Source organism: Microcaecilia unicolor, chromosome 3 (genome assembly GCF_901765095.1).
Source record: "Microcaecilia unicolor chromosome 3, aMicUni1.1, whole genome shotgun sequence".
NCBI classification, from domain to species: Eukaryota; Metazoa; Chordata; class Amphibia; order Gymnophiona; family Siphonopidae; genus Microcaecilia; species Microcaecilia unicolor.
In genome coordinates, this window is record NC_044033.1 from 487,663,585 (window position 1) to 487,687,544 (window position 23,960).

General features: G+C 46.3%; 1 protein-coding gene across 1 annotated transcript in view; it reads left to right on the plus strand.

Annotated features, from left to right (window-relative positions):
* Positions 1 to 23,960, plus strand: part of TTK (TTK protein kinase) — a 171,754-nt gene that overhangs the window by 35,408 nt on the left and 112,386 nt on the right. The window contains exon 4 of the mRNA XM_030199069.1: positions 9,216 to 9,322. Coding sequence (XP_030054929.1) covers positions 9,216 to 9,322 — 107 coding nt within the window. The remainder of the gene's footprint in view (positions 1 to 9,215; positions 9,323 to 23,960) is intronic.

Consider the following 23,960-nt stretch of genomic DNA (forward strand, 5'->3'; position numbering starts at 1 on the left):
GCGAAAAGCGTATAATCGAAAGCTAAATTTGTGATAGCTTCGCCGCTTTCCCTTCGCCTCGCCGGCGAAAGTTCAAAGGGGCGTGTTGGCGTCGAAGTGAAGGCGGGACATGGGCAGGCTTGGGCGTGGCTATCAGATGGCCGGCTTTCGCGGATAATGGAAAAATAAAACCCGGCGATAAGCAGTATTTCGCCGGGTTTACTTGGTCCTTTTATTTTCACGACCAAGCCTCCAAAAGGTGCCCCAACTGACCAGATGACCACCGGAGGGAATGGGGGATGACCTCCCCTTAATCCCCCAGTGGTCGCCAACCCCCTCCCACACTAAAATTATTAAAATACAAACCTTTTTTGCCAGCCTGTATGCCAGCCTCAAATGTCATACCCAGCACCCTGACAGCAGTATGCAGGTCCCTGGAACAGTTGTTGTTGGTTGCAGTGGACTGCAGAAAGGCAGAGCCAGGCCCATCCTCCCCCTACCTGTTCCACTTGTGGTGGATAATGTTGAGCCCTCCCAAACCCCCCAAAACCCACTGTACCAACATGTAGGTGCCCCCCATCAGCCCTTAGGGCTAGGGTAATGGTGCACACTTGTGGGCAGTGGGTTTTGGGGGGGGATTTGGGGAACTCAGCACACAAGGGAAGGGTGCTATGCACCTGGAAGCTAATTTGGTTGTTTATAAAAGATGTTTGAAGTGCCCACTAGGGTGCCTGGTTGGTGTCCTGGCATTTGAGGGGGACCATTGCACTACAAATGCTGGCTCCTCCCACGGCCAAATGCCTTGGATTTCGCCGGGTTTGAGATCGCCGGCAGTTTTTCCCATTATCGCGGAAAAATAAAACTGGCGATCTCAAACCCGGCGAAATCCAAGGCATTTCACCGGCCCACACCGTATTATCGAAAAAAAAGATGGCCGCCCATCTATTTCGCCGGCGACATTCGGTTATTCCCCTCTGGGACAAATGATGGGTCTAAAAAAGAGATCTCTGTATAATGCAGTACAAAATAAATGGCAGTTCTAGAAGATAAACCTCAACATAGATGTAAAAATAGTAGATGGTTCTGGAAAGGACCCGCAATATAGAAATGCCCCCCCCCCCCCCCCCCCAAAGAAACTAAAGGTATACACTAAAAGAATTAACAAAATAACTGTGTGAAACCAATGTATATGGAAAGTAAGACAAATAATAAAAATAAAAAGATAACTGTGAAAAACCAATGATGAGAAAAAATAAAAAGAGAAAAAATGAAAAACAAAAATCAACAAATGCCTAAATCATGTAGCAACATTCAAACCGGACGGTGTCACAGAATTAAGTAAATACATCCATTTCTGTTCTTCATTGAGCAAAGCCAAATCTCTGTTGCATCCTTGCCATCTTGGTTGTAACGTTCTCAAAACAAAAAAATCTGAGAACACTAATTTTATGTCCACTTTCATTCCAATATTGGACCAGAGGTGCTGATTCAACATTGCGAATCAAACAGCTGCGATGTTCAATTATTCTGGTTTTAATTAAATGACTTGTTTTACCAACATAAATTTTAGAACATGGACATATGATGAATATATCACATAAGAGCTGTTGCAAGCAGAAGTGTGTTTCAAAGGGTAAATGGAGGAGTGGTTAGAGTGGTGAACTTTGGTCCTGGGGAACTGGCTTCGATTCCCACTGCAGGCATAGGCAGCTCCTTGTGACTCTGGGCAAGTCACTTAACCCTCCATTGCCCCAGGTACAAATAAGTACCTGTATATAATATGTAAGCCGCATTGAACCTGCTGTAAGTGGGAAAGCGCAGGGTACAAATGTAAGAAAATAAATAAATACATCCTGTGATAGGATGAAAAAATGTCTTAATATCCAAAGAATGGACACAAATGCTGCATGAGCTGCATTTACCATGACCTTTATACTGTACTGTACTAGGTAATGATATCAAACTGGAGAGAGCAGAGGGAACCAGATGATCTTTCAGATTTTTACCTACGGAATAAGCTACTATTGGTCTTTTATCTTTAAAACAATTATGGCCCTCAAGTATATGCCAGTTTATGAATGATCTTACAGATATGAGAAATACTAGAAAAACATCTAAGCATTTCTAGAGAGAGGCTGCGTTTTGGGGGCTGATATTCTCAAGGCAGGTTTTTCATACACCATAGTGAGAGAGGGCTTTGGTACTTTCTGTATGTTTTGGGCTGGTCTGCTAATAAGGAAGGAGAAATATGTTCTTGCTGTTAATCTCTTTCCTTAAATATTGTTAGACCAGTCTCAGACTCCCCTGTGAAGTCTGTGACTGCTGTATGTTTGCTCTTCATTTGTGTTTTGTAAGGTTGTATGGAAGGTATAACAGGAAGATCCTCTACCTTAGTAACGTTCTGTTCTTCTCTCACCTGCTGAATTTTATTTATCTTTATTATTATTTTGGTGGGGGAAGGAGTGTTACTTTATTTCGTCTATTTCATTGTTTTGTCTTAACAATACCAGTAAGTGCCCAGTCTGCACCATTCCTATAAAAAAAGGCAGTGACACTGCTAAAACGTTCTCTAGCTTCTGGTAGGGTGCATAAGCCAAATCGAATCAATTCTTATATACCGGTAATATCCGGATAGTCTTGTAAATGATTCAAGGAAACAACAGTAGTAGTGGATTATTAAGAAACACTCTTTGGGAAGAGAGAGGTTTTTAGCTGCTTTCAGAAGCTAAGGTATGTATTATCTGATCTAATGGCAATAGGTAAAGAGTTCCATGATGTAACTCAAAGTACAGGGAATAGAGAGCCAAAAGATCTTCTGATATTGAATTCCCTTATGAAACGGTGATGCTAGCATCAGTTGTTCCGTCTATTAGACTGGACCAAACAGTGAAGCAGCCCTAGTCAACAATTCAGATATGAAACCCTGTAGTGTTTGAAAAACTAAACAAGCAGCTTTAAACCTAATTCTTTCTGAAATGGGAAGCCAGTGCAATTTGAGAAGATATGATGAAACACTAGTATATCTATTCAGTTTCAATATTAGTCTTGTAGTTGTGTTCTGTGTGATTTGCAAATTGTTTCTGATATTGACACTCTGTAAGCCACATTGAGCCTGCAAATAGGTGGGAAAATGTGGGATACAAATAAGTTCTGGGAGAAGAGGATATTTCTCTGGTAAGTGAACACATTTTGCTTGTGCTTTCGGAACTTGAAGATTGGGGTTTAAAGGAGGAACTGTAAGTTAGTGATAGGCTGATATCCTTAATACTTTAGCAAGTTTTAAATTACGGAAAAACTCAAAAAACACTAAGATGGAGTCAGCAGTCCAGCAGCGAGAGGGGTGCTATCCAGTCTTTTGCATTGAGTGTCACATGTATGATTATCTCCCAATTGGTGAGGTGTCATATGTGTGTGCCCGATGCAAAGAGCTCCTAGCTCTCAGAGAACGTGTCCGTTCTCTTGAGGCTAGAGTAGCAGACTTGATGGAGCTGAGGGAGACAGAGAGGTACATAGAGGAGACCTACAGGGATGTTGTAGAGAAGTCCCACCTCCAGTCAGGTAGCCCCTGTGCTACCTTGGAGGAGGGAGGTCTCCTAGAAGGAGAGCATCACCCTGGTGAAGTAGGAAGTACTCCTGTAGCCAGGACCTGCCCACCAGGGGATGTATTATCCTTTCGCACCGAGGATATATCTCCAAATGTTGCCCGGGAGGGAAAGGTTAGGACAGCTGTTGTACTTGGTGATTCGATCATTAGGCATATAGATAGCTGGGTGGCTGGTGGACGTGAGGATCGCCTGGTGACTTGCCTGCCTGGTGCGAAGGTGGCGGACCTCACGCGTCACCTAGATAGGATTTTATATAGTGCTGGGGAGGAGACGGCTGTCTTGGTACATGTGGGTACTAATGACATAGGAAAATGTGGGAGAGAGGTTCTGGAAGCAAAATTTAGGCTCTTAGGTAGAAAGCTGAAATCCAGATCCTCCAGGGTAGCATTTTCTGAAATGCTACCTGTGCCACGCGCAGGGCCCAAGAGACAGGCAGAGCTCCAGAGTCTCAATGCGTGGATGAGACGATGGTGCAGGGAGGAGGGCTTTAGATTTGTTAGGAACTGGGCAACATTCTGGGGAAGGGGGAGCCTATTCCGAAAGGATGGGCTCCATCTTAACCAGAGTGGGACCAGGCTGCTGGCATCGGCGTTTAAGAAGGAGATAGAGCAGCTTTTAAACTAGAAATGGGGGGAAGGCCGACAGTCGCTCAAAAGAGCATGGTTCGGGATAAGGTATCTTTCAAAGATATCACCATAACAGGGAAGATAGAGTATCCTGATAGTGAGGTTGCAAAAGAGATTGTAGTAGATCGGGTATCTTTAAATAATAATAAAAGTCAGACAAAAGATTGCCAATTAATACTGTCAAGTACTAAGCATGATGTACTTAGGAACAACAAACATAGTTTGAAATGTCTATATGCGAATGCCAGGAGCCTAAGAAATAAGATGGGGGAGTTGGAATATATTGCACTAAATGAAAAATTAGATATAATAGGCATCTCTGAGACCTGGTGGAAGGAGGATAACCAGTGGGACACTGTCATACCGGGGTACAAATTATATCGTAGTGATAGGGTGAATCGGATTGGTGGAGGGGTAGCATTGTATATTAACGAGAGCCTTGAATCAAATAGATTGAAAATTCTGCAGGAAACAAAACACTCCTTGGAATCACTGTGGATTGAAATTCCATGTGCAAAGGGGAAAAGGATAGTGATAGGAGTGTACTACCGTCCGCCTGGCCAGGACGAACAGACGGATGCGGAAATGTTAAAGGAAATCAGGGACGCAAACAAACTGGGCAACACAATAATAATGGGGGATTTCAATTACCCGCATATAGACTGGGTTAATGTAACATCTGTACACGCAAGGGACATAAGATTTCTTGATGAAATCAAGGACAGCTTCATGGAACAGCTAGTTCAGGAGCCGACAAGAGAAGGAAAAATACTAGACTTAGTCCTTAGTGGTGCTCATGATCTAGTGCAGGGGGTAACGATACGAGGGCTGCTTGATAACCGCTTGATCATAATATGATCGGTTTTGATATTGGCATTGAAGGAAGTGAAACTAGGAAATCAAGTACGCTAGCGTTTAACTATAGAAAAGGTGATTACGACAAAATGAGAAAAATGGTGAAAAAAAGACTGAAAGGAGCAGCTCGCAGAGTAAAAAACTTGCATCAGGCGTGGATGCTGTTTAAAAACACCATCCTGGAGGTTCAGGACAAATATATTCCACGTATTAGAAAAAAGGGAAAAAAGACTAAACGTCAGCCGGCGTGGCTAAACAGTAAGATAAAAGAAATCATTAGAGCCAAAAAACAATCCTTCAGAAAGTGGAGAAGAGAACCAACTGAAAGTAACAGGATAGATCATAAGGAATGCCAAGCCAAATGCAAAGCGGAGATAAGGAGGGCAAAAAAGGACTTTGAGAAGAAATTAGCGTTGGAAGCAAAAATACATAGTAAAAATTTTTTTAGATACATTAAAAGCAGGAAACCGGCCAAAGAGTCGGTTGGGCCGCTGGACGAAAATGGTGTTAAAGGGGCGATCAAGGAGGACAAAGCCGTAGCGGAGAAATTAAATGAATTCTTTGCTTCGGTCTTCACCGAGGAGGATTTGGGGGGGACACCGGTGCCGGAAAGAATATTTGAAGCGGGGGAGTCAGAGAAACTAAACGAATTCTCTGTAACCTTGGAGGATGTAATGGGTCAGTTCAGCAAGCTGAAGAGTAGTAAATCACCGGGACCTGATGGTATTCATCCCAGAGTATTAATAGAACTAAAAAATGAACTTGCGGAGCTACTGTTAGAAATATGCAATCTGTCCCTAAAATCGAGTGTAGTACCGGAAGACTGGAGGGTAGCCAATGTTACTCCGATTTTTAAGAAGGGTTCCAGAGGAGATCCGGGAAATTATAGACCGGTGAGTCTGACGTCGGTGCCGGGCAAGATGGTGGAGGCTATTATTAAGAATAAAATTGCAGAGCATATACAAAAACATGGACTGATGAGACAAAGTCAGCACGGATTTAGTGAAGGGAAGTCTTGCCTCACCAATCTAATGCATTTTTTTGAGGGGGTAAGCAAACATGTGGACAATGGGGAGCCGGTTGATATTGTATATCTGGATTTTCAGAAGGCGTTTGACAAAGTGCCGCACGAAAGACTCCTGAAGAAATTGCAGAGTCATGGAATCGGAGGTAGGGTATTATTATGGATTAAGAACTGGTTGAAAGATAGGAAGCAGAGAGTAGGATTGCGTGGCCAGTATTCTCAGTGGAGGAGGGTAGTTAGTGGGGTCCCGCAGGGGTCTGTGCTGGGTCCGTTGCTTTTTAATGTATTTATAAATGACCTAGAGATGGGAATAACTAGTGAGGTAATTAAATTCGCCGATGACACAAAATTATTCAGGGTCGTCAAGTCGCAGGAGGAATGTGAACGATTACAGGAGGACCTTGCGAGACTGGGAGAATGGGCGTGCAAGTGGCAGATGAAGTTCAATGTTGACAAGTGCAAAGTGATGCATGTGGGTAAGAGGAACCCGAATTATAGCTACGTCTTGCAAGGTTCCGCGTTAGGAGTTACGGATCAAGAAAGGGATCTGGGTGTCGTCGTCGATGATACGCTGAAACCTTCTGCTCAGTGTGCTGCTGCGGCTAGGAAAGCAAATAGAATGTTGGGTGTTATTAGGAAGGGTATGGAGTCCAGGTGTGCGGATGTTATAATGCCGTTGTATCGCTCCATGGTGCGACCGCACCTGGAGTATTGTGTTCAGTACTGGTCTCCGTATCTCAAAAAAGATATAGTAGAATTGGAAAAGGTACAGCGAAGGGCGACGAAAATGATAGTGGGGATGGGACGACTTTCCTATGAAGAGAGGCTGAGAAGGCTAGGGCTTTTCAGCTTGGAGAAGAGACGGCTGAGGGGAGATATGATAGAAGTGTATAAAATAATGAGTGGAATGGATCGGGTGGATGTGAAGCGACTGTTCACGCTATCCAAAAATAATAGGACTAGAGGGCATGAGTTGAAGCTACAGTGTGGTAAATTTAAAACGAATCGGAGAAAATTTTTCTTCACCCAACGTGTAATTAGACTCTGGAATTCGTTGCCGGAGAACGTGGTACGGGCGGTTAGCTTGACGGAGTTTAAAAAGGGGTTAGATAGATTCCTAAAGGACAAGTCCATAGACCGCTATTAAATGGACTTGGAAAAATTCCGCATTTTTAGGTATAACTTGTCTGGAATGTTTTTACGTTTGGGGAGCGTGCCAGGTGCCCTTGACCTGGATTGGCCACTGTCGGTGACAGGATGCTGGGCTAGATGGACCTTTGGTCTTTCCCAGTATGGCACTACTTATGTACTTATGTACTTATGTAAATAAATAAATTCCAAGAAATGAGACATTACGGTAATCCAGGTGTGGTAAGACTAACATTTGAACGAGTTTTCTTTCATAGTTGGTTGATATAGGAGGAAAAAGTGAGGGAGGAGTCAAGCAAGACCCTTAGCCGTGCTGGATTCATACTGTTGTAAAGTCTTCCCCTCATTTGAGGTTCCGAAGCCATTGTCACACTGTGCTGGTGGTCACCATAAAATCTGAATGGGCCCTGATGGTGATTTCTGTCTTTGGTAGGAGCCCTCACTCTGCAGGTCTGGGTGGCATCATAAGTAATATGTTGTTGAGTCTGCAGGACACCGCAGTTTCTGGTTGGAACCTTGTAGGCAATTTTAGCGTGTGGTGGAATACCTCTTACGGTTGCAGCGTATTGTGGGAGTCGATTCTCTTCCATTGGCCTCCATTACCCTGGCCGTACCATGTCAGTAATTCATCGCATGCCACATGGGAGTTGCTCCATCCGCAGTTCACTCACTGGATTATGTCACAGCCTCTGAAAGATCGCATTTTGTGACTGTAGTGTGTGTCCGCTGTTAATTGATTTCAGGGGTACCGATGTTCAGATTCTCGGCGTGGTTGGGGTCCATGTGAGGCCCGTCGGTAGGCATGCATCACTTGAATCTCTTTCATTCTGGTGTTCAGGCTCTGCGGCTTCTCTGGACTGCCTCCTCCCTGTACTAATTCATCTGCTGCCTATTTGTATGCTTAGATTGGTTTAGCAAAGTGGTTCTCATACCTGTCCTGGGAACCACTAGCTAGTTAGGTTTTCAGGATATCTATTATGAATATGAATATGCATGAGAGAGATTACCCTATAAGGGAGATAGGCATGCAAATTTCTCTCATGCATATTCATAGAATCAAGATAAGTTATTTTAGTGGTTGATTATGTACTTCAGGACTCGCCATACAATTCATTGTGGAGTTTGTATTGTGATTATTATTATTATTCAATTTGTTGTATTGTTCTGATTTGGGGGGGAGGCAGTAAAAACTTAACCTGTATATCTTAAAATAATAGTTAAGAATAAATGACCAAAACAAAAAAATAAAACAGATATGTTACCTAAAATTCCACTATTATTTTCTTATACATAGCTGTACTATCGTCAAAGTTTTAAAGACCTTGTTATACCTTTTTATAATTAATTCTGTGAGATGGTTTTATTGTTTCTTAATGAGTCAGTGTTTTTCTTCTATGTTAGGTAGTTCATTAAATCTCAGTGAGCCCAATATTTAGATAATGCTGAAATTCTAAATTTATGTTCCTAAGTGACTTGTTTTCATCCAAATTTAGAAGCATAACTTTTCAACTGAAAGCTCATCTTAATTGAGGAGCTTAAGTTACGCTTGTAAATTAGGCCTTCTATTCATTTTCCTAGATTTATAAACCTAATTTAATAAAGCTAGTACTGAAAATCAGTACTAATCTCATAACTTCTTTTCCCTGCCCTAAATCTGCCCCTGTTTCCATTTACCTTTTATGCTCCTAAATTTAAAAGTTTAATGAAATTCTGAGAAAAAGTTATATATGCACTTAGCACTAGCAAATGTTCAGAGAGGCCAATTTATAAGCAGTACTCTCAAAGTTAGGCATATAAATCCTTTGACTATCAGGCCTAAATGTGTATGTCTTTTTCTCAAATATATGTTTAGAAGTCTTGCAGTAGTACTTTGTCAGAAAACCACTTAAATGAAAGGTCTGCTATGGATAAATTGTATTGCTGCTGTACACCTATTGAGTTCTAAGACTTTAGATTTACTTGAGATATTTCTTACAGGCTTCTAGACCCTGAGGATGCCCGTGACCAGTTTCAGCTTGCTAGACTAAACTGCAAGAAGTTTGCTTTTGTTCATATTGCTCTTGCTCAGTTTGAGCTTTCACAAGGTAAATATTGAATAGTTATTTTAATTGCAGATTTTTCATGCTAAATATAGGATATTCCTAAATGTTTGGTCCTGTATATAATCATCTGGGTAATGGTTATCAAAGAAAAGCTCTGCGATAATTGTGACCGAGTCCCAAAATATTTAAAGCCTAATAGGCTTTAACATATTCATATTTTTAGTTTTTCCAGGAGTGATTTTGTTAAAGTTGCACACTGCATTATGCATATTAAAAGTTTATTTTAGAAAAAAAATTATGGAGATGCAAGCTGGATAGGGCTAACTATCTTCTTCCTGCTGCTGCTAGCAATAGTACATACAAGGTTCTAATCTAGATAAATCATCGTAGGTAAAAATTCTGGATTACACTTGTGAAAAACAAGGATGAGGAGGTGTTAGATCAGCCCATAGACTTGGATTTATATCACCTTGCCAGAAGATGGAGGCAGAGGACACAGCTATGCAGTAACATCACCATATATACACAGGCATATTTTCAAAGCACTTAGACTTATAAAGTTACATAGACTTACAGAGTTCCGTAGGTTGCTATAGAAACATGACGGCAGATAAGGGCCAAGTGGCCCATCCAGTCTGCCCATCCTCAGTAACCACTAACTCTTCCTTTCCTAAGGGATCCCACATGCCTGTCCCATGCTTTCTTAAATTCTGACAGTCCTTGTCTCCACAGCCTCCACTTTGAGGCCATTCCATGCATCCACCATTCGGTGAAAGAGTATTTTCTTAGATTCCTCCTAAGTCTATTTCCTCTTAGCTTCATCGTATGACCTCTCATTCCAGAGTTTTCCTTCATTTGAAAAAGGCTAGCATCCTGTATATTGACGCCATTGAGATATTTAAATGTTTCTATCATATCCCCTTTCTCTCGCCTCTCTTCTAGCATATACATGTTGAGGTTCCTAAGCCTGTCCCTATATGTTTTACTACAGAGACCGCTTACTAATTTTGTAGCGCCCTCTGGACTAACTCCACCTGTTTATATCTTTCCATAGGTGTGGTCTCCAGAATTGCACGCAGTACTCTAAATGGGGCCTCTCCAGAGACTTATACAAGGGCACAATCATCTCTTTTTTTTTTTTCCTCCTGGTCATCCCTGTTATGCACCCAAACATCTTTCTGGCTTTAAATGCTTTGAAAATGAGACCCTATATAGTAAGTTACCAAAAATCTCCAGAAGATGGCAATGCCACCTCATTTAACCAGCATGGACCCTCTGGAGTTGTTGATCATTTCTGATGCCAGTCTACAAAGCTAGGGAGCCCTTTGCCTGAGGCAAGTGGTTGTCTTTATTTTCCCAGGGAGGTGGATAGGTCCATAAACAGGCTTGAGACTTGGCCCCTCAGTTTAACTCTGCTTTGATTTTTCTCTCTGGGCAAGGGTATGGTGGTGTAGGTGCTGTCTTAGTGACGCTGCCTTGATATATACATCAACAAAGCAGGGTGGAAATTTTAGCATTTTAGTTGTTCAGCAGTCCGGCTCTCATGGCTTTATTGGATAGAGCTGAATTTTATATTGATATCTTCATCCCATATAGCAAGAGCAGATATTCAGGCTGATTTCTGAAGCCAGAGTTTACTGGCTCTCGAGGAATGGGAGCTGGGTCTGGCAACCTTTTGGAAGATTGTGGAGCTCTGGGAAGTTCCTTTCATGGACCTCATATAGAGAAGTTATAGCTACAGTACAAAAGATTCTTCAGCCATTGAAAGCAAGTCTGAGGTCTAGATGTTGATTTATTCATTTTGTCATTACTGAAACATTGCCTTCTGTATGTTTTTACTCCTTGGCTGTTGATAAGCAGGACATGGAGGATAGATCATCCCTCTTTGTTTGAGGAGGGGTTCTTTTTCTGGTTCTTGTCTTAGATTTCTTTCTTCAGGCTTTGGGAAGAATAACTGGAGAGCATGTTGAAGGCAGGGCCCCTTGTGAACTTAAAGATTGGGGTTTAAAGGAGGAATTGTAGGTTAGTAATAGGCAGAATAAAAATAAAGAAAAGCAAACTTTATCAACTAATCTCCATACTCTTTCCCCCTAGTTTTAAAACTTGAACTTTGTACCACATCATTAACAGATAGCTTCTAGCAGGCACTGCAGGACATAGTTTAGTCTTCATCCCGCCCACCCTTAGCACAACTCTTCATTTATAGTCAGTTATTGTACTTAGGATAACAAGCAAGGAGTGCTCTTACAGAGTTTTAAATACATTTCATTACCTTCTAAGAAGAAAACACTAAATAAATCACATAATATACCATACAAATGAAAGACATTTTTATATTAGGCTTATACCCTTATCAAGTTTTAAATTTATTGAAAAACTCAAACATACTAAGATGGAGTCAGCAGTCCAGCAGCAAGAGGGGTGCTATCCAGTCTTTGCATTGAGTGTCACATGTATGATTATCTTGCAGTTGGTGAGTGATTATATGTGTGTGCCCGATGCAAAGAGCTGCTAGCTCTCAGAGAACAGGTTCGTTCTCTTGAGGCTAGAGTAGCAGACTTGATGGAGCTGAGGGAGACAGAGAGGTACATAGAGGAGACCTACAGGAATGTTGTACAGAAGTCCCACCTCCAGTCTGGTAGCCCCTGTGCTGCCTTATCACTCTGGTGAAGTAGGAAGTACTCCTGTAGCCAGGACCTGCCCACCAGGGGATGTACTATCCTCTCACACCAAGGATATGTCTCCAAGATGTTTTGCCCAGGAAGGAAGGGTTAGGACAGCTGTTGTAGTTGGTGATTCGATCATTCGGCTTATAGATAGCTGGGTGGCTGGTGGACGTGAGGATCGCCTGGTGACTTCCCTGCATGGTGCAAAGGTGGCAGACCTCACGTGTCACCAAGAGAGGATCTTAGATAGTGCTAGGGAGGAGCCAGCTGTCTTGGTACATATGGGTACCAATGACATAGGAAAATGTGGGAGGGAGGTTCTAGAAGCCAAATTTAGGCTCTTAGGTAGAAAGCTGAAGTCCAGATCCTCCAGGGTCGCATTTTCAGAGATGCTCCCTGTTCTACACACAGGACCCAAAAGACAGGCAGAGCTCCAAAGTCTTAACGCGTAGTTGAGACAATGGTGCAGGGATGAGGGATTTAGATTTGTTTGGAACTGGGCGACATTCTGGGAAAGGTGGAGACTGTTCCGAAAGGATGGGCTCCAACTTAACTGGAATGGAACCAGGCTGCTGGCACTAACTTTTAAAAAGGAGAGAGAACAACTTTTAAACTAGAATGGGGGGGGGGGGGGAAAGCCGACAGTCGCCCAGGGGCGCATGTTTCGGTGTGGAGTATCCTTGAAGGATACTATTGAAAGACCACATTTAGGGAATCCCAGTAGAAAGGTTTCAACAATGCTTAAAATAAGCCAGGTGTGCTTAATGAGTGAGCAGGATAAAGGATGCACATTATCCCCTTCGACTTCTAAGCAGCTTGTAGATCAAAGGGAAAAAACACAATTTGAAGTGTCTGTATACAAATGCTGGAAGCCAAAAAAATAAGATGGGAGAGTTAGAATATATAGTACTAAATGATGAGGTAGATATAGTAGGCATCTCAGAGACTTGGTGGAAAGAGGACACTTTGTTAGCAGGGTACAAATTGCATCGCAATGACAGGATGAAATTGGAGAGGGGTTTGCAATATATGTTAGAGGGAATTGAGTCAAATAAACATTCCACATGACACACATAGCAGCATGGAATCATTATGGATAGAAATTCTACATGTGAAAGTAAGGAGTATTGTTGTAGGTCTGTACTACCGTCCTCTGGGACAGAACGAACAGACGGATGAGGAAATGTTTACACCTCCCCGCTCCCCCCCGTTTTCTATTTCTGTTGATGGCTCTCTCATTCTCCCTGTCTCCTCAGCTCGAAACCTTGGGGTCATCTTTGACTCTTCTCTCTCCTTCTCTGCTCATATCCAGCAGACCGCCAAGACCTGTCGTTTCTTTCTTTACAACATCCGTAAAATCCGCCCCTTTCTTTCCGAGCACTCTACCAAAACCCTCATCCACACCCTTGTCACCTCTCGTTTAGACTACTGCAATCTGCTTCTTGCTGGCCTCCCACTTAGTCACCTCTCCCCTTTCCAGTCGGTTCAAAACTCTGCTGCCCGTCTCATCTTCCGCCAGGGTCGCTTTACTCATACTACCCCTCTCCTCAAGACCCTTCACTGGCTCCCTATCCGTTTTCGCATCCTGTTCAAACTTCTTCTACTAACTTATAAATGTATCACTCTGCTGCTCCCCAGTATCTCTCCACACTCGTCCTTCCCTACACCCCTTCCCGTGCACTCCGCTCCATGGATAAATCCTTCTTATCTGTTCCCTTCTCCACTACTGCCAACTCCAGACTTCGCGCCTTCTGTCTCTCTGCACCCTACGCCTGGAATAAACTTCCTGAGCCCCTACGTCTTGCCCCATCCTTGGCCACCTTTAAATCTAGACTGAAAACCCACCTCTTTAACATTGCTTTTGACTAGTAACCACTTGTAACCACTCGCCTCCACCTACCCTCCTCTCTTCCTTCCCGTTCACATTAATTGATTTGATTTGCTTACTTTATTTATTTTTTGTCTATTAGATTGTAAGCTCTTTGAGCAGGGACTGTCTTTCTTCTATGTTTGTACAGCGCTGCGTATGCCTTGTAGCGCTATAGAAATGCTAAATAGTAGTAGTAGTAGTAGTAGTTACAGAGATTAGGAAAACTGGCAAGTTGGGCAATGCTATAATAATGGGTGATTCAATTACCCCGATATTGACTGGATAAATGTTACATGGAAGTGGAGGGAGTAGCCTAGTGGTTAATGCAGTGGACTCTGATCCTGGGGAACTGGGTTCGATTCCCACTGCAGCTCCTTGTGACTCTGGGCAAGTCACTTAACCCTCCATTGTACCAGGTACAAATATGTACCTGTATATAATAATGTAAACCACTTTGAATGTAGTGGAAAAACCACAGAAAGGCGGTATATTATTCCCATTCCCTTTCCTCTTACATCAGGGAGTGCCAGGGAGATAAAATTTCTAGATGTAATAAACGACTGCTTCTTGGAGCAGCTGGTCCAGGAACCGACGAGAGGGGGAGCCATTTGGATCTGGTCCTTGGTGGCGTGCAGGGCATAGTGCGAGAGGTGGCGGTGTGGGGTCCCTCTGAGAAACAGTGATCATAACATTATCAAGTTTGAGCTACTATCTGCGATGAACCTGCAAAAGAAATCTACTGTAGCTGCATTTAATTTTCAAAAGGGCGACTATAATAAAATTAGGAAAATGGTTGAAAAGAAACTAAAAGGATCGGCTGCAAAGGTTATGACACTAAATCAGGCGTTGTCATGTCGCTGCAAGTGATCCGGAGTAGTGAGCCCTTGGCCTGCTGCCAGAGACCGGCAACAGCAGGAAGACCACCCAACAGGGAAGCGCGGAAAAACACCAACAGGCTAGACTGGAACCAAAAGGTGGAACGGACTTGGCTTGGCTGGACTGGAACCAAAAGCTGGAATGAACTTGGCTTGGTTGGACAGGAACAGACTTGGCTTGGCTGGACTGGCAAACTAGGCAGACTCAAGCAAGGTGGGGCAGAAGCTAGGGACAAGCAGGGTGCAGCAGGCAGGTGGGAACTAAAGCTGAGGACAGGGCAGAGGTACACAAAAGGAACAGAAGCTGAGAACACGCAGGGCAGAACCAACAATAAGGAAGTTAGACTACAAACAAGCCAGGCAGAACCAAACAGTAAGGAACTAAAACTAAAGTCAAGCAAGGCAGAACCAAACAGTAAGGAACTGAAGCTAGATACAAACAGCAAGGAACTGAAGCTTAAAGACACACAGAACAAGAACCAGTGGAGGAGTGGCCTAGTGGTTAGGGTGGTGGACTTTGGTCCTGGGGAACTGAGGAACTGAGTTCAATTCCCACTTCAAGCACAGGCAGCTCCTTGTGACTCTGGGCAAGTCACTTAACCCTCCATTGCCCCATGTAAGCCGCATTGAGCCTGCCATGAGTGGGAAAGTGTGGGGTACAAATGTAAAAAAAACAAAAAACTAGCAGAGCTAGAACAGCAACAAGCAATCACAGAAGAAAGTACCTCTGAAGACCTCTGTTGCAAAGGCAAAGCCTGAGTTTCCAGGTGCTTCATAAAGGCAATTACAGATGAGGTCACAGAGAGGCTTGGCAGCAGAAACCTCAGGGCAAGTCTGGAGTGCTGGAACATCAGGACCGGAATGGAACCTGGAAGATGTCTGAGAAACAGGAAAAAAAAAACAGTCCACAGCAACCACAAAGCTCAGTCCCGCGGGGGCAAGGTGCGTGTCGGCATGGAATATAGTCACAGGCGTGGATGTTATTCCAGAATGCCATCTTGGAAGCCCAGTCCAGATGCATTCCATGTATTTGCAAAGGTGGAAAGAAGAGAAACTGCCAGTGTAGTTAAAAGGTGAAGTAAAAGAGGCTATTACAGCCAAAAGATTGTCCTTCAAAGAATGGTAAAAGGACACAATTGAAGAAAATAAGAAGCAACATAAGCACTGGGAAATCAGATGCAAAACATTAAAGAAGGCTAAAAGAGAATATGAAGAGAAACTTGCTGCAGAGGCTAAAACTCACTAACAACTTTTACAGGTACATCAGAAGCAGAATGCCTGTGAGGGAATCTATGGGACTGTTAGATCATGAAGGAGCAAAAGGGGCACTCGGGGAGGACAAGGCCATAATGGAGAAAATGAATGAGTTCTTTGCTTCTGTCTTTATGGAAGAAGATGTAAGAGATCTGTCTGTACCGGAAATGGTTTTCAAGGGTGATGATGCGAAAGAATTTAAAGAAATCTCAGTGAACCTGGAAGATGTTCTGAGCCAAATTGACAAAGAGTAGCAAATCGCCTGGACTGGATAGCATACATTCAAGGGTACTCAAAGAACTCAAGCATGAAATTGCTGATCTGCTGTTAATAATATGTTACCTGTCCTTAAAATTGTCCATAGTACCTGAAGATTGGATGGTGGCCAATGTGATGCCGATTTTTTTAAAAGGGTTCTAGGGGTGATCCAGGAAATTATAGACTGGTAAGCCTGACATCGGTGCTGGACAAAATAGTGGAAACTATTCTAAAGAATAAAATTACAGAACACTTAGACAAACATGGTTTAATGGGACAGAGTCAGCATGGGTTCAGCTGAGGGAAGTCTTGCCTCGCAAATTTGCTTCATTTCTTTGAAGGCGTGGATAAAGGTGAGCCAGTTGATGTAGTGTATCTAGATTTTCAGAAAGCTTTTGATAAAGTTCCTCATGAGAGACTCCTAAGAAAATTAGAGTCATGGGATAGGAAGCAAGGTTCTGGTGTGGATTAGGAATTGGTTATTGGACAGAAAACAGAGGGTAGGGTTAAATGGTAATTTCTCTCAATGGAGTGGAGTGCTGCAGGGATCTGTACTGGGACCAGTATTATTAACATTTTTCCTTGTCGTCAGCAGCAGATGAATCCATTAACTGATGGGTTGTATCCGCCTACCAGCAGGTGGAGATAGAGAACACTGAAAAACCATAGTGCTCTATGGACGGCTAGCTCCATCTGCCTTCAGTATTTCTCTATCTCCCAGCAGGTGTGGATGTAGCTTGATCAGTTCCTGGAAAAAGTTTTGCCTGGGGTGGCTCCTGTGCTTTGCCAGTTGAAGCTGGGGTGTTGTGGCTGGTGGTGCCCACTTTGAAGGCATATAGGTTCGCCCTTTCCTGCCTTACCCATCCCCCTGCCGACCGGAGTACCTCTGTTGCTGCCTGCCTCCAACTTTCCTCACAGCGTTAAAAAAAATAAAAAAAAGGAGTACGCATTTATCCTGTGTAATTATTCTGAGGCTATTTCCTGCGTGCAGCTTGACTGGAGCTCGGTTGACTCAGTCTTTTGAGGTGAGAGTGGTGCCCAGCTCCTCCGGGGAGGTCCCGCGGACGCTGTTCCGAATGGGGTAAGTTTTGGTGCGAAGCTGCCATTTTTCTTATATAATTCCATCCGGTGGGGCGATGGCTGCTGAGGGAGTTAAATGTTGCTCCCATTGTGGTAAGCGCAGATCAGCAGCGGGGCTCTGTAAGATGTGCTCTTTAGACACTAGAGCTAGTACAAGCATGGTGAGCGATGATTCTTCCCGCTCAGTGGAGCTGGCAGTGGGCGCCATTTTTGAAGCACTGCATGTCTCGACCCTCGCTGTTGCAGAGGAGTCTGAGTGTTGGGGGACGCCTCGAGCAGAGGTTACCAGAGGAGCTCCTATTCCCGTTACTCCTAATGCGGAGACAGAGGGTCAGGGTGAGTTTTTCTCCCCTGAGTTTGTGCTGTTAATGCATAAGGCCTTCATGCTGAAATGAGCACTGCCGCACGTGCCTGACGCATTGCTACCTGGTTTCCCCCCCGGATGATGATGGCCCGGGGTTGGCTACAGAAGCCATTCTTTCCCCCGAGCGTTGGAAGGACGCTAAACATAGACGGGTGAATTCCCAGTCAGTGAGTGGCGCACTTCCACCCCCTCCCCCCCCTGTGGTCGGGCTGTGGGGATTCTGAGGGATCTGGCAGGGCCTCTTGGTCTGACGAGCCAGAGGAAGGTGCTGGTTTGCCACTGGATCCGGATGATCCCAATGCAGTTCGGATTTTCCACCGCGATGAGCTGCCAGCGCTCATTTCTGATGCCTTGCAGGCCCTCTCGATTGATGATCCTGCCAAGGGCAGTGCCTTCTCGGGTAATCCTAGGATGGCGAGTACTAAAAAGCCTGCTCGAGCCTTTCCTGTGCATGACTCTATCCAAGAGTTTATTTCAGCTCAGTGGTCTGATCCCGATGGGCCTTTGAAAGTGGCCAGGGCTATGAGGCAGCTGTACCGTCTGAGTGAAGAGCATTTGGCCCCTTTGGGGATGTCTAAAGTGGACGCATTGGTCACGGCGGTGACTAAAAAGACCACCCTCCCCTTAGGTGGAGGGGTTGCCCTGAAAGACATGCAGGACTGGCAGCTTGAATCCGCTCTGAAACGGTCCTTTGAAATATCTTGCCTCGCTTTAAGGGTGTCTATTTGCAGTTCTTATGCTACCCGGGCTTGCCTTTCTTGGTTACAACAGGCAGTGGAGCAGCCCGCGGATGGTGCAGAGTCCCTCGCTGAGGTTGCACCGCGGATGGAGTCGGCCTGTCATTTTTGGCTGATGCCCTCTATGATCTGGTCAGAGCTTCGGCTAAACAGATGTCTGTGGCGATTGCTGCCCGCCTCCTTCTATGGCTACGGCATTGGGCGGCTGACGTGGCCTCTAAGCACAGGCTGGTGAGGTTACCCTTTCGGGGCCTCCTGTTATTTGGAGAGGAGCTGAAGAAAATTGTAAAAGACCTGGGGGACCCTAAGCCCCAGCGGTTACCCGAGGATAGGCTGCGACCTTCTTCCATGGTGTTTGTGTGGCCCTCCTCTTCCAGACCTCGCTTCCATGAAGCTCGCAGGTATTGCCCGGAGCACTCTGCTGGGTTTTCTCAACATGCCCGTTTTCAGCAGAGGAACTCCTTTCTCTCGGACAAGTGTTCCGCAGTGGCCGGATCAAGGCCTGGAGTTCAGGGGCGGCCCCCGCAATGATGGGGCGCCGGTCCATTCCTCGATTCCTGCAGTAGGAGGACGTCTTTCCCTCTTTCTCGAGGAATGGACCAAGATTACCTTAGATCAGTGGGTCTTGAACCTGATCAGAGGTTACCGATTGGAATTCGACGCCCCGGTGAGAGACGTGTTTTTGGAGTCCCGATGCAGCACTGCTGTCAAACGGGCGGTGGTAGAGGAGACCTTACAAGTCTTGTTGCACCTCGGAGCGGTGATCCCTGTGCCTCCCACCAAACGCGGCTGCGGTCGCTACTCCATTTACTTTGTGGTGCCTCAAAAAGGCGGGGTCTTTCCGACCGATCCTCGACTTAAGGAGAGTCAACGAGGCACTAAGAGTGCGGAATTTTCGCATGGAAACCCTGCGCTCCGTCATTGCGGCGGTACAGCCAGGAGAGTTTCTCACGTCTCTGGACCTAAAAGAAGCTTACTTGCACATTCCTATTTGGCCCCCGCATCAACGGTTTCTCTGGTTTGCGGTGTTGGGAAAACATTTCCAGTTTTGGGCCTTGCCTTTTGACCTCACCACAGCTCCCCGCACCTTTTCCAAGGTGATGGTGGTAGTAGCTGCCTTTCTCAGGCGAGAGGGTATCCGGGTTTGCCCGTACCTCGACGACTGGCTCATCAGAGCGGATTCAGCAGACGAAAGTCATCTTGTCACAGCCAGAGTGGTCTCAGTACTGGAGACTCAAGGCTGGGTGGTCAATATACCCAAAAGTCACCTGACCCCCTCTCAGTCTCTCAAGTATTTGGGGGTCCGGTTCGACACAGCTTCTGGGTTTGTCTTTCTCCCCAACCAAGCTTCCGAATCAGGTCCGTCTGCTCCTGCGGATGCCTCGCCCACGAGCGTGGGACTTTGTCCAGCTGCTGGGGTCGATGACAGCCACCTTGGAGGTAGTGCCATGGGCGAGAGCACACATGAGGCCTCTGCAGATTGCCCTGCTTCAACGATGGTCTCCAATGTCCCATGATTATCAACGCAGACTAACGTTGCTCTCTGCGGCCCAGCTCAGTATGGAGTGGTGGCTCTCCGACAGCATGCTGCGGCAAGGAATGCCGCTGGCGCTTCCCTCTTGGTGCCTGGTGATAACCGATGCCAGCCTGGTCGGCTGGGGAACACATTGCCAGGGAAGCTATGGCCAGGGTCTGTGGACGCCCGCGGAAACGAGGTGGTCCATCAATCGCTTGGTACTGAGAGCGATATTCCAGGCTCTTCTAGCTTTCACAAGACTCTGGAGGGGCTGGCTGTCAGAGTTCTGTCGGACAACACGACATTGGTGGCCTACGTAAATCGTCAGGGTGGCACTCAGTGCAAGGCACTGGCCGCGGAGGCCGCTCAGATTTGCCACTGGGCGAGCTACACCTGCAGCTTCTTTCTGCAGTGCATATAGCAGGTCAGAGCAACGTGGAAGCTGATTTTCTAAGCAGGCATCAAATCGACCCAGCGGAGTGGGAACTGGCAGACAAAGGGTTTCTGCAGATCTGTGCCAAATGGGGAACACCCAAAGCGAATCTAATGGCATCAAGCGCAAACGCCAAAGTCCCGTCCTTTTTCAGCAGACGGCAAGATCCTCGCTTGGCGGGGTTGGATGCTCTGGCTCAACCCTGGCCCTCGGGCCTCCTGTATGTGTTCCCTCCTTGGCCCTTGATAGGGCGAGTCCTCCTGTGAATTCAGCTACATCGAGGTGAGTCTCATTGCCCCGGATTGGCCCAGGCGGCCGTGGTACGCAGACCTCCGGCGGATGCTGGTGGAGGACCCTCTTCCTTTGCCTCTGGTGCGGAACCTGTTGATTCAGGAACCAGTGACCATGGAGGATCCCTGCCGCTTTGGTCTTACAGCTTGGCTCTTGAGAGGGCGCAATTGAGAGACAAAGGCTTTTCTAACAAACTCATCTCCACTCTCTTGCAGGACCGCAAGCGTTCTACTTCAGTTGCTTATGCTCGGATCTGGCGCCAGTTTGAGGTGTGGTGTGTTTCATAGGCGATCACACCCACGCGGGCTTCAGTCTCGCCAATACTGGACTTTTTGCAGGATGGCTTACAAAAAGGCTTGGCCTACAATTCCCTGTGAGTGCAAGTGGCAGCATTGGCATGCTTTCGAGGGAAGGTCTCTGGCTTGTCCCTGGCCACTCATCCGGACATTGCCCGATTTCTAAGAGGGGTACTCCGGCTCCGGCCGCCGGTGCGGCTTCCATGTCCAGCTTGGAACCTGGGGTTGGTGTTAAAGGCTCTCCAGTGTTCACCCTTCGAGCCGCTGAGGCGAGCTTCGGAGAAGGATGTGACTCTAAAGATAGTTTTTTTGGTGGCCATTACATCGGCGAGATGGGTGTCTGAGCTCCAGGAGCTGTCCTGTAGAGACCCTTTCTTACAATTCTCAGAGTCCGGAGTAACGGTGCGTACTGTACCTTCCTTCCTGCCTTAGGTGGTTTCAGCGTTTCACCTAAACCAGCCCATTTATCTGCCCTCCTTTACTAGGGAGGAGTTTCCAGAATCTTTTGGGCAGTTACATCATCTGGATGTTCGCAGGGCTCTCTTGCAGTATCTGCAGATGTCAAATGACTTCAGGACCTCTGATCACCTTTTTGTCTTGCTGTCAGGACCTCGGAGAAGGTCTCCGGCGTCTAAGGCCACTATAGCCCGTTAGCTCAAAGAAGTCATTTTTTTCTGCCTATCTGCTGTTAGGGCGGTCTCCGCCTGACGCGTTTAAAGCGCATTCCACGAGAGGGATTTCCTCCTTGTGGGCTGAAACAGGAGCACTCTCTCTTCATGAGATCTGTAGTGTGGCTACTTGGGCTTCTCAGCTCTCCTTTGTCCGGCATTACAGGCTGGATGTTGCAGCGAAGCGGGACGCACAGTTTGGAGCGCAAGTGCTTGCTCGTGGAGTGGCATGTTCCCGCCCTAACTAGGGAGTGCTTTTGTACATACCATCAGTTAATGGATTCATCTGCTGCTGATTTTTATTTTATTTTAGTTACATTTGTACCCCGCGCTTTCCCACTCATGGCAGGCTCAGTGCGGCTTAGGATGACAAGGAAGAGAAAATTAGGTTCTTACCTTGATCCCTCCCTGTCTGACTCTGTTTTTGTTCAGTTTTCTAATGCAGATATGTTCCCTCATCGGGAGGAGTTGAAAAACAGTTTTCAGGATTTCTATTTACAGTTATGTTACAGGAGGTTGAGATCGTCCCTCCTTTGTGTGGTTATTGCTCCTGTTCTGGGGCATTCGTTCGCTGTGAGGAAAGTTCATGTTATTCTACTTTGAGAATTCACTTTGCTTTGGAAGTTTCAAATACTGAAGGCAGATGGAGCTAGCCGTCCATAGAGCACTATGGATTTTCAGTGTTTTGTATCTCCACCTGCTGGTAGGCGGATACAACCCATCAGTTAATGGATTCATCTGCTGTGACTAAAGGAAAGAAAATTACCAAGGTAAGAACCTAGTTTTCCCATAAATGATATGGAAATCAGAACGACAAATGAGGTGATCAGATTTGCAGATGATACAAAACTATTCAAGGTTGTTAAAACACATGCGGACTGTGAAATATTGCAGGAAGACCTTAGGAAATTGGAAGACTGGGTGTCCAAATGGCAGATGAAATTTAATGTGGACAAATGCAAGGTGATGCACATTGGAAAGAATAATCCAAATCGTAGTTACCTGATGCTAGGGTCCACCTTGGGAGTCAGCACTCAAGAAAAAGATCTGGGTGTCGACGTAGATAATAGGCTGAAGTCTTCTGCTCAGTTTTCAGCGGCGGCCAAAAAAGCAAACATGATTCTAGTAATTATTAGGAAAGGGTTGGTGAATTTGACCGAAAATACTATAATGCCTTTTTCTCCGAGGACAAGCAGGCTGCTTGTTCTCACGACTGGGTTGACGTCCGCGGCAGCCCCCACCAACCGGAAGAAGCTTCGCGGGACGGTCGGCACGCAGGCCACGCCCACCGCGCATGCGCGGCCGCCTTCCCGCCCGTGCGCGACCGCTCCCGCCAGTTACTTTTTTTCCGCGACTGAGAGAGTGGTGCGTTTGCCTCTCTCTCGGTTCAGCCGCCGGATTTTCGACCGCGTTTACGCGGATCGTCGCTTGGATTCCCGTTCGGTTTCCTCTGATTTTGTTTGTATTGTTTAGAGAAAAAAAAAAAAAAAAAAGAAATTTTTTGCGCGTGTGGAGCACGCGCTCCCCTTTTTTCCCTCGCTTTCTAGCGGGGACGCCACGTTGCGGCCTAGTGGCCGCTCGGTCGGTTGATTTTTTCGTGGTGTGATTTTAGCCACCATTGCCGACTTTGACTTCGCCGACGCGATTTTTCCGTCGATGTCCTCGAAGGTCCCGAGTGGATTTAAAAAGTGTGGTCGCTGCGGCCGGCCGATCTCGCAGACCGACACCCACGCTTGGTGCCTCCAGTGCCTCGGGCCGGAGCACAATCTCAAGTCGTGCGCTTTGTGTCTCGGTCTCCGGAAACGGACTCAGGTTGCGAGGCAAGTTCTGCGGGACCGTCTTTTTGGAACTTGCGCCGGCCCCTCGACGTCGACCTCGACGGCATCGGTATCGAAGGCCGGTTCTTCGGTACCGGTATCGATGCCCGAGACATCGGCACCGATGGCAGCGACCCCAGGAGAACAGGTCCCATCGGCCCGCCGGTCCGCCGGTGAGAGTGGGGTTGAGAGGCCGCGTGGGCAGTCGGCCCCGGTCACTCCCTCAACTCGTGAGCCACGGGACCGAACCCTGTCGGACCCGGTACCTCGAGACCGAGGGGGATCGACCTCCTCCTCCTCCATGCCCTCCGGCGCCGGTGACGTGCACCGGAAAAAAGATAAGAAGCGCCGTCACCGGGAGCCCTCGGTGCACCCTGAAGAGGAGTCGACGCCGAAGCGTCATCGCAGAGAGGAGAGATCTCCGTCGGTGGTGGAGGTACCGACGCGTCGGGGTTCCGGCACCTCGGTGCCGTCTCCTGGCCCCCAGCAGCTTCTGGCACCGACACCCTTACTGGCCCCACCGCCTTTCCCGGCAGCGGGCCTGGACGAGTGCCT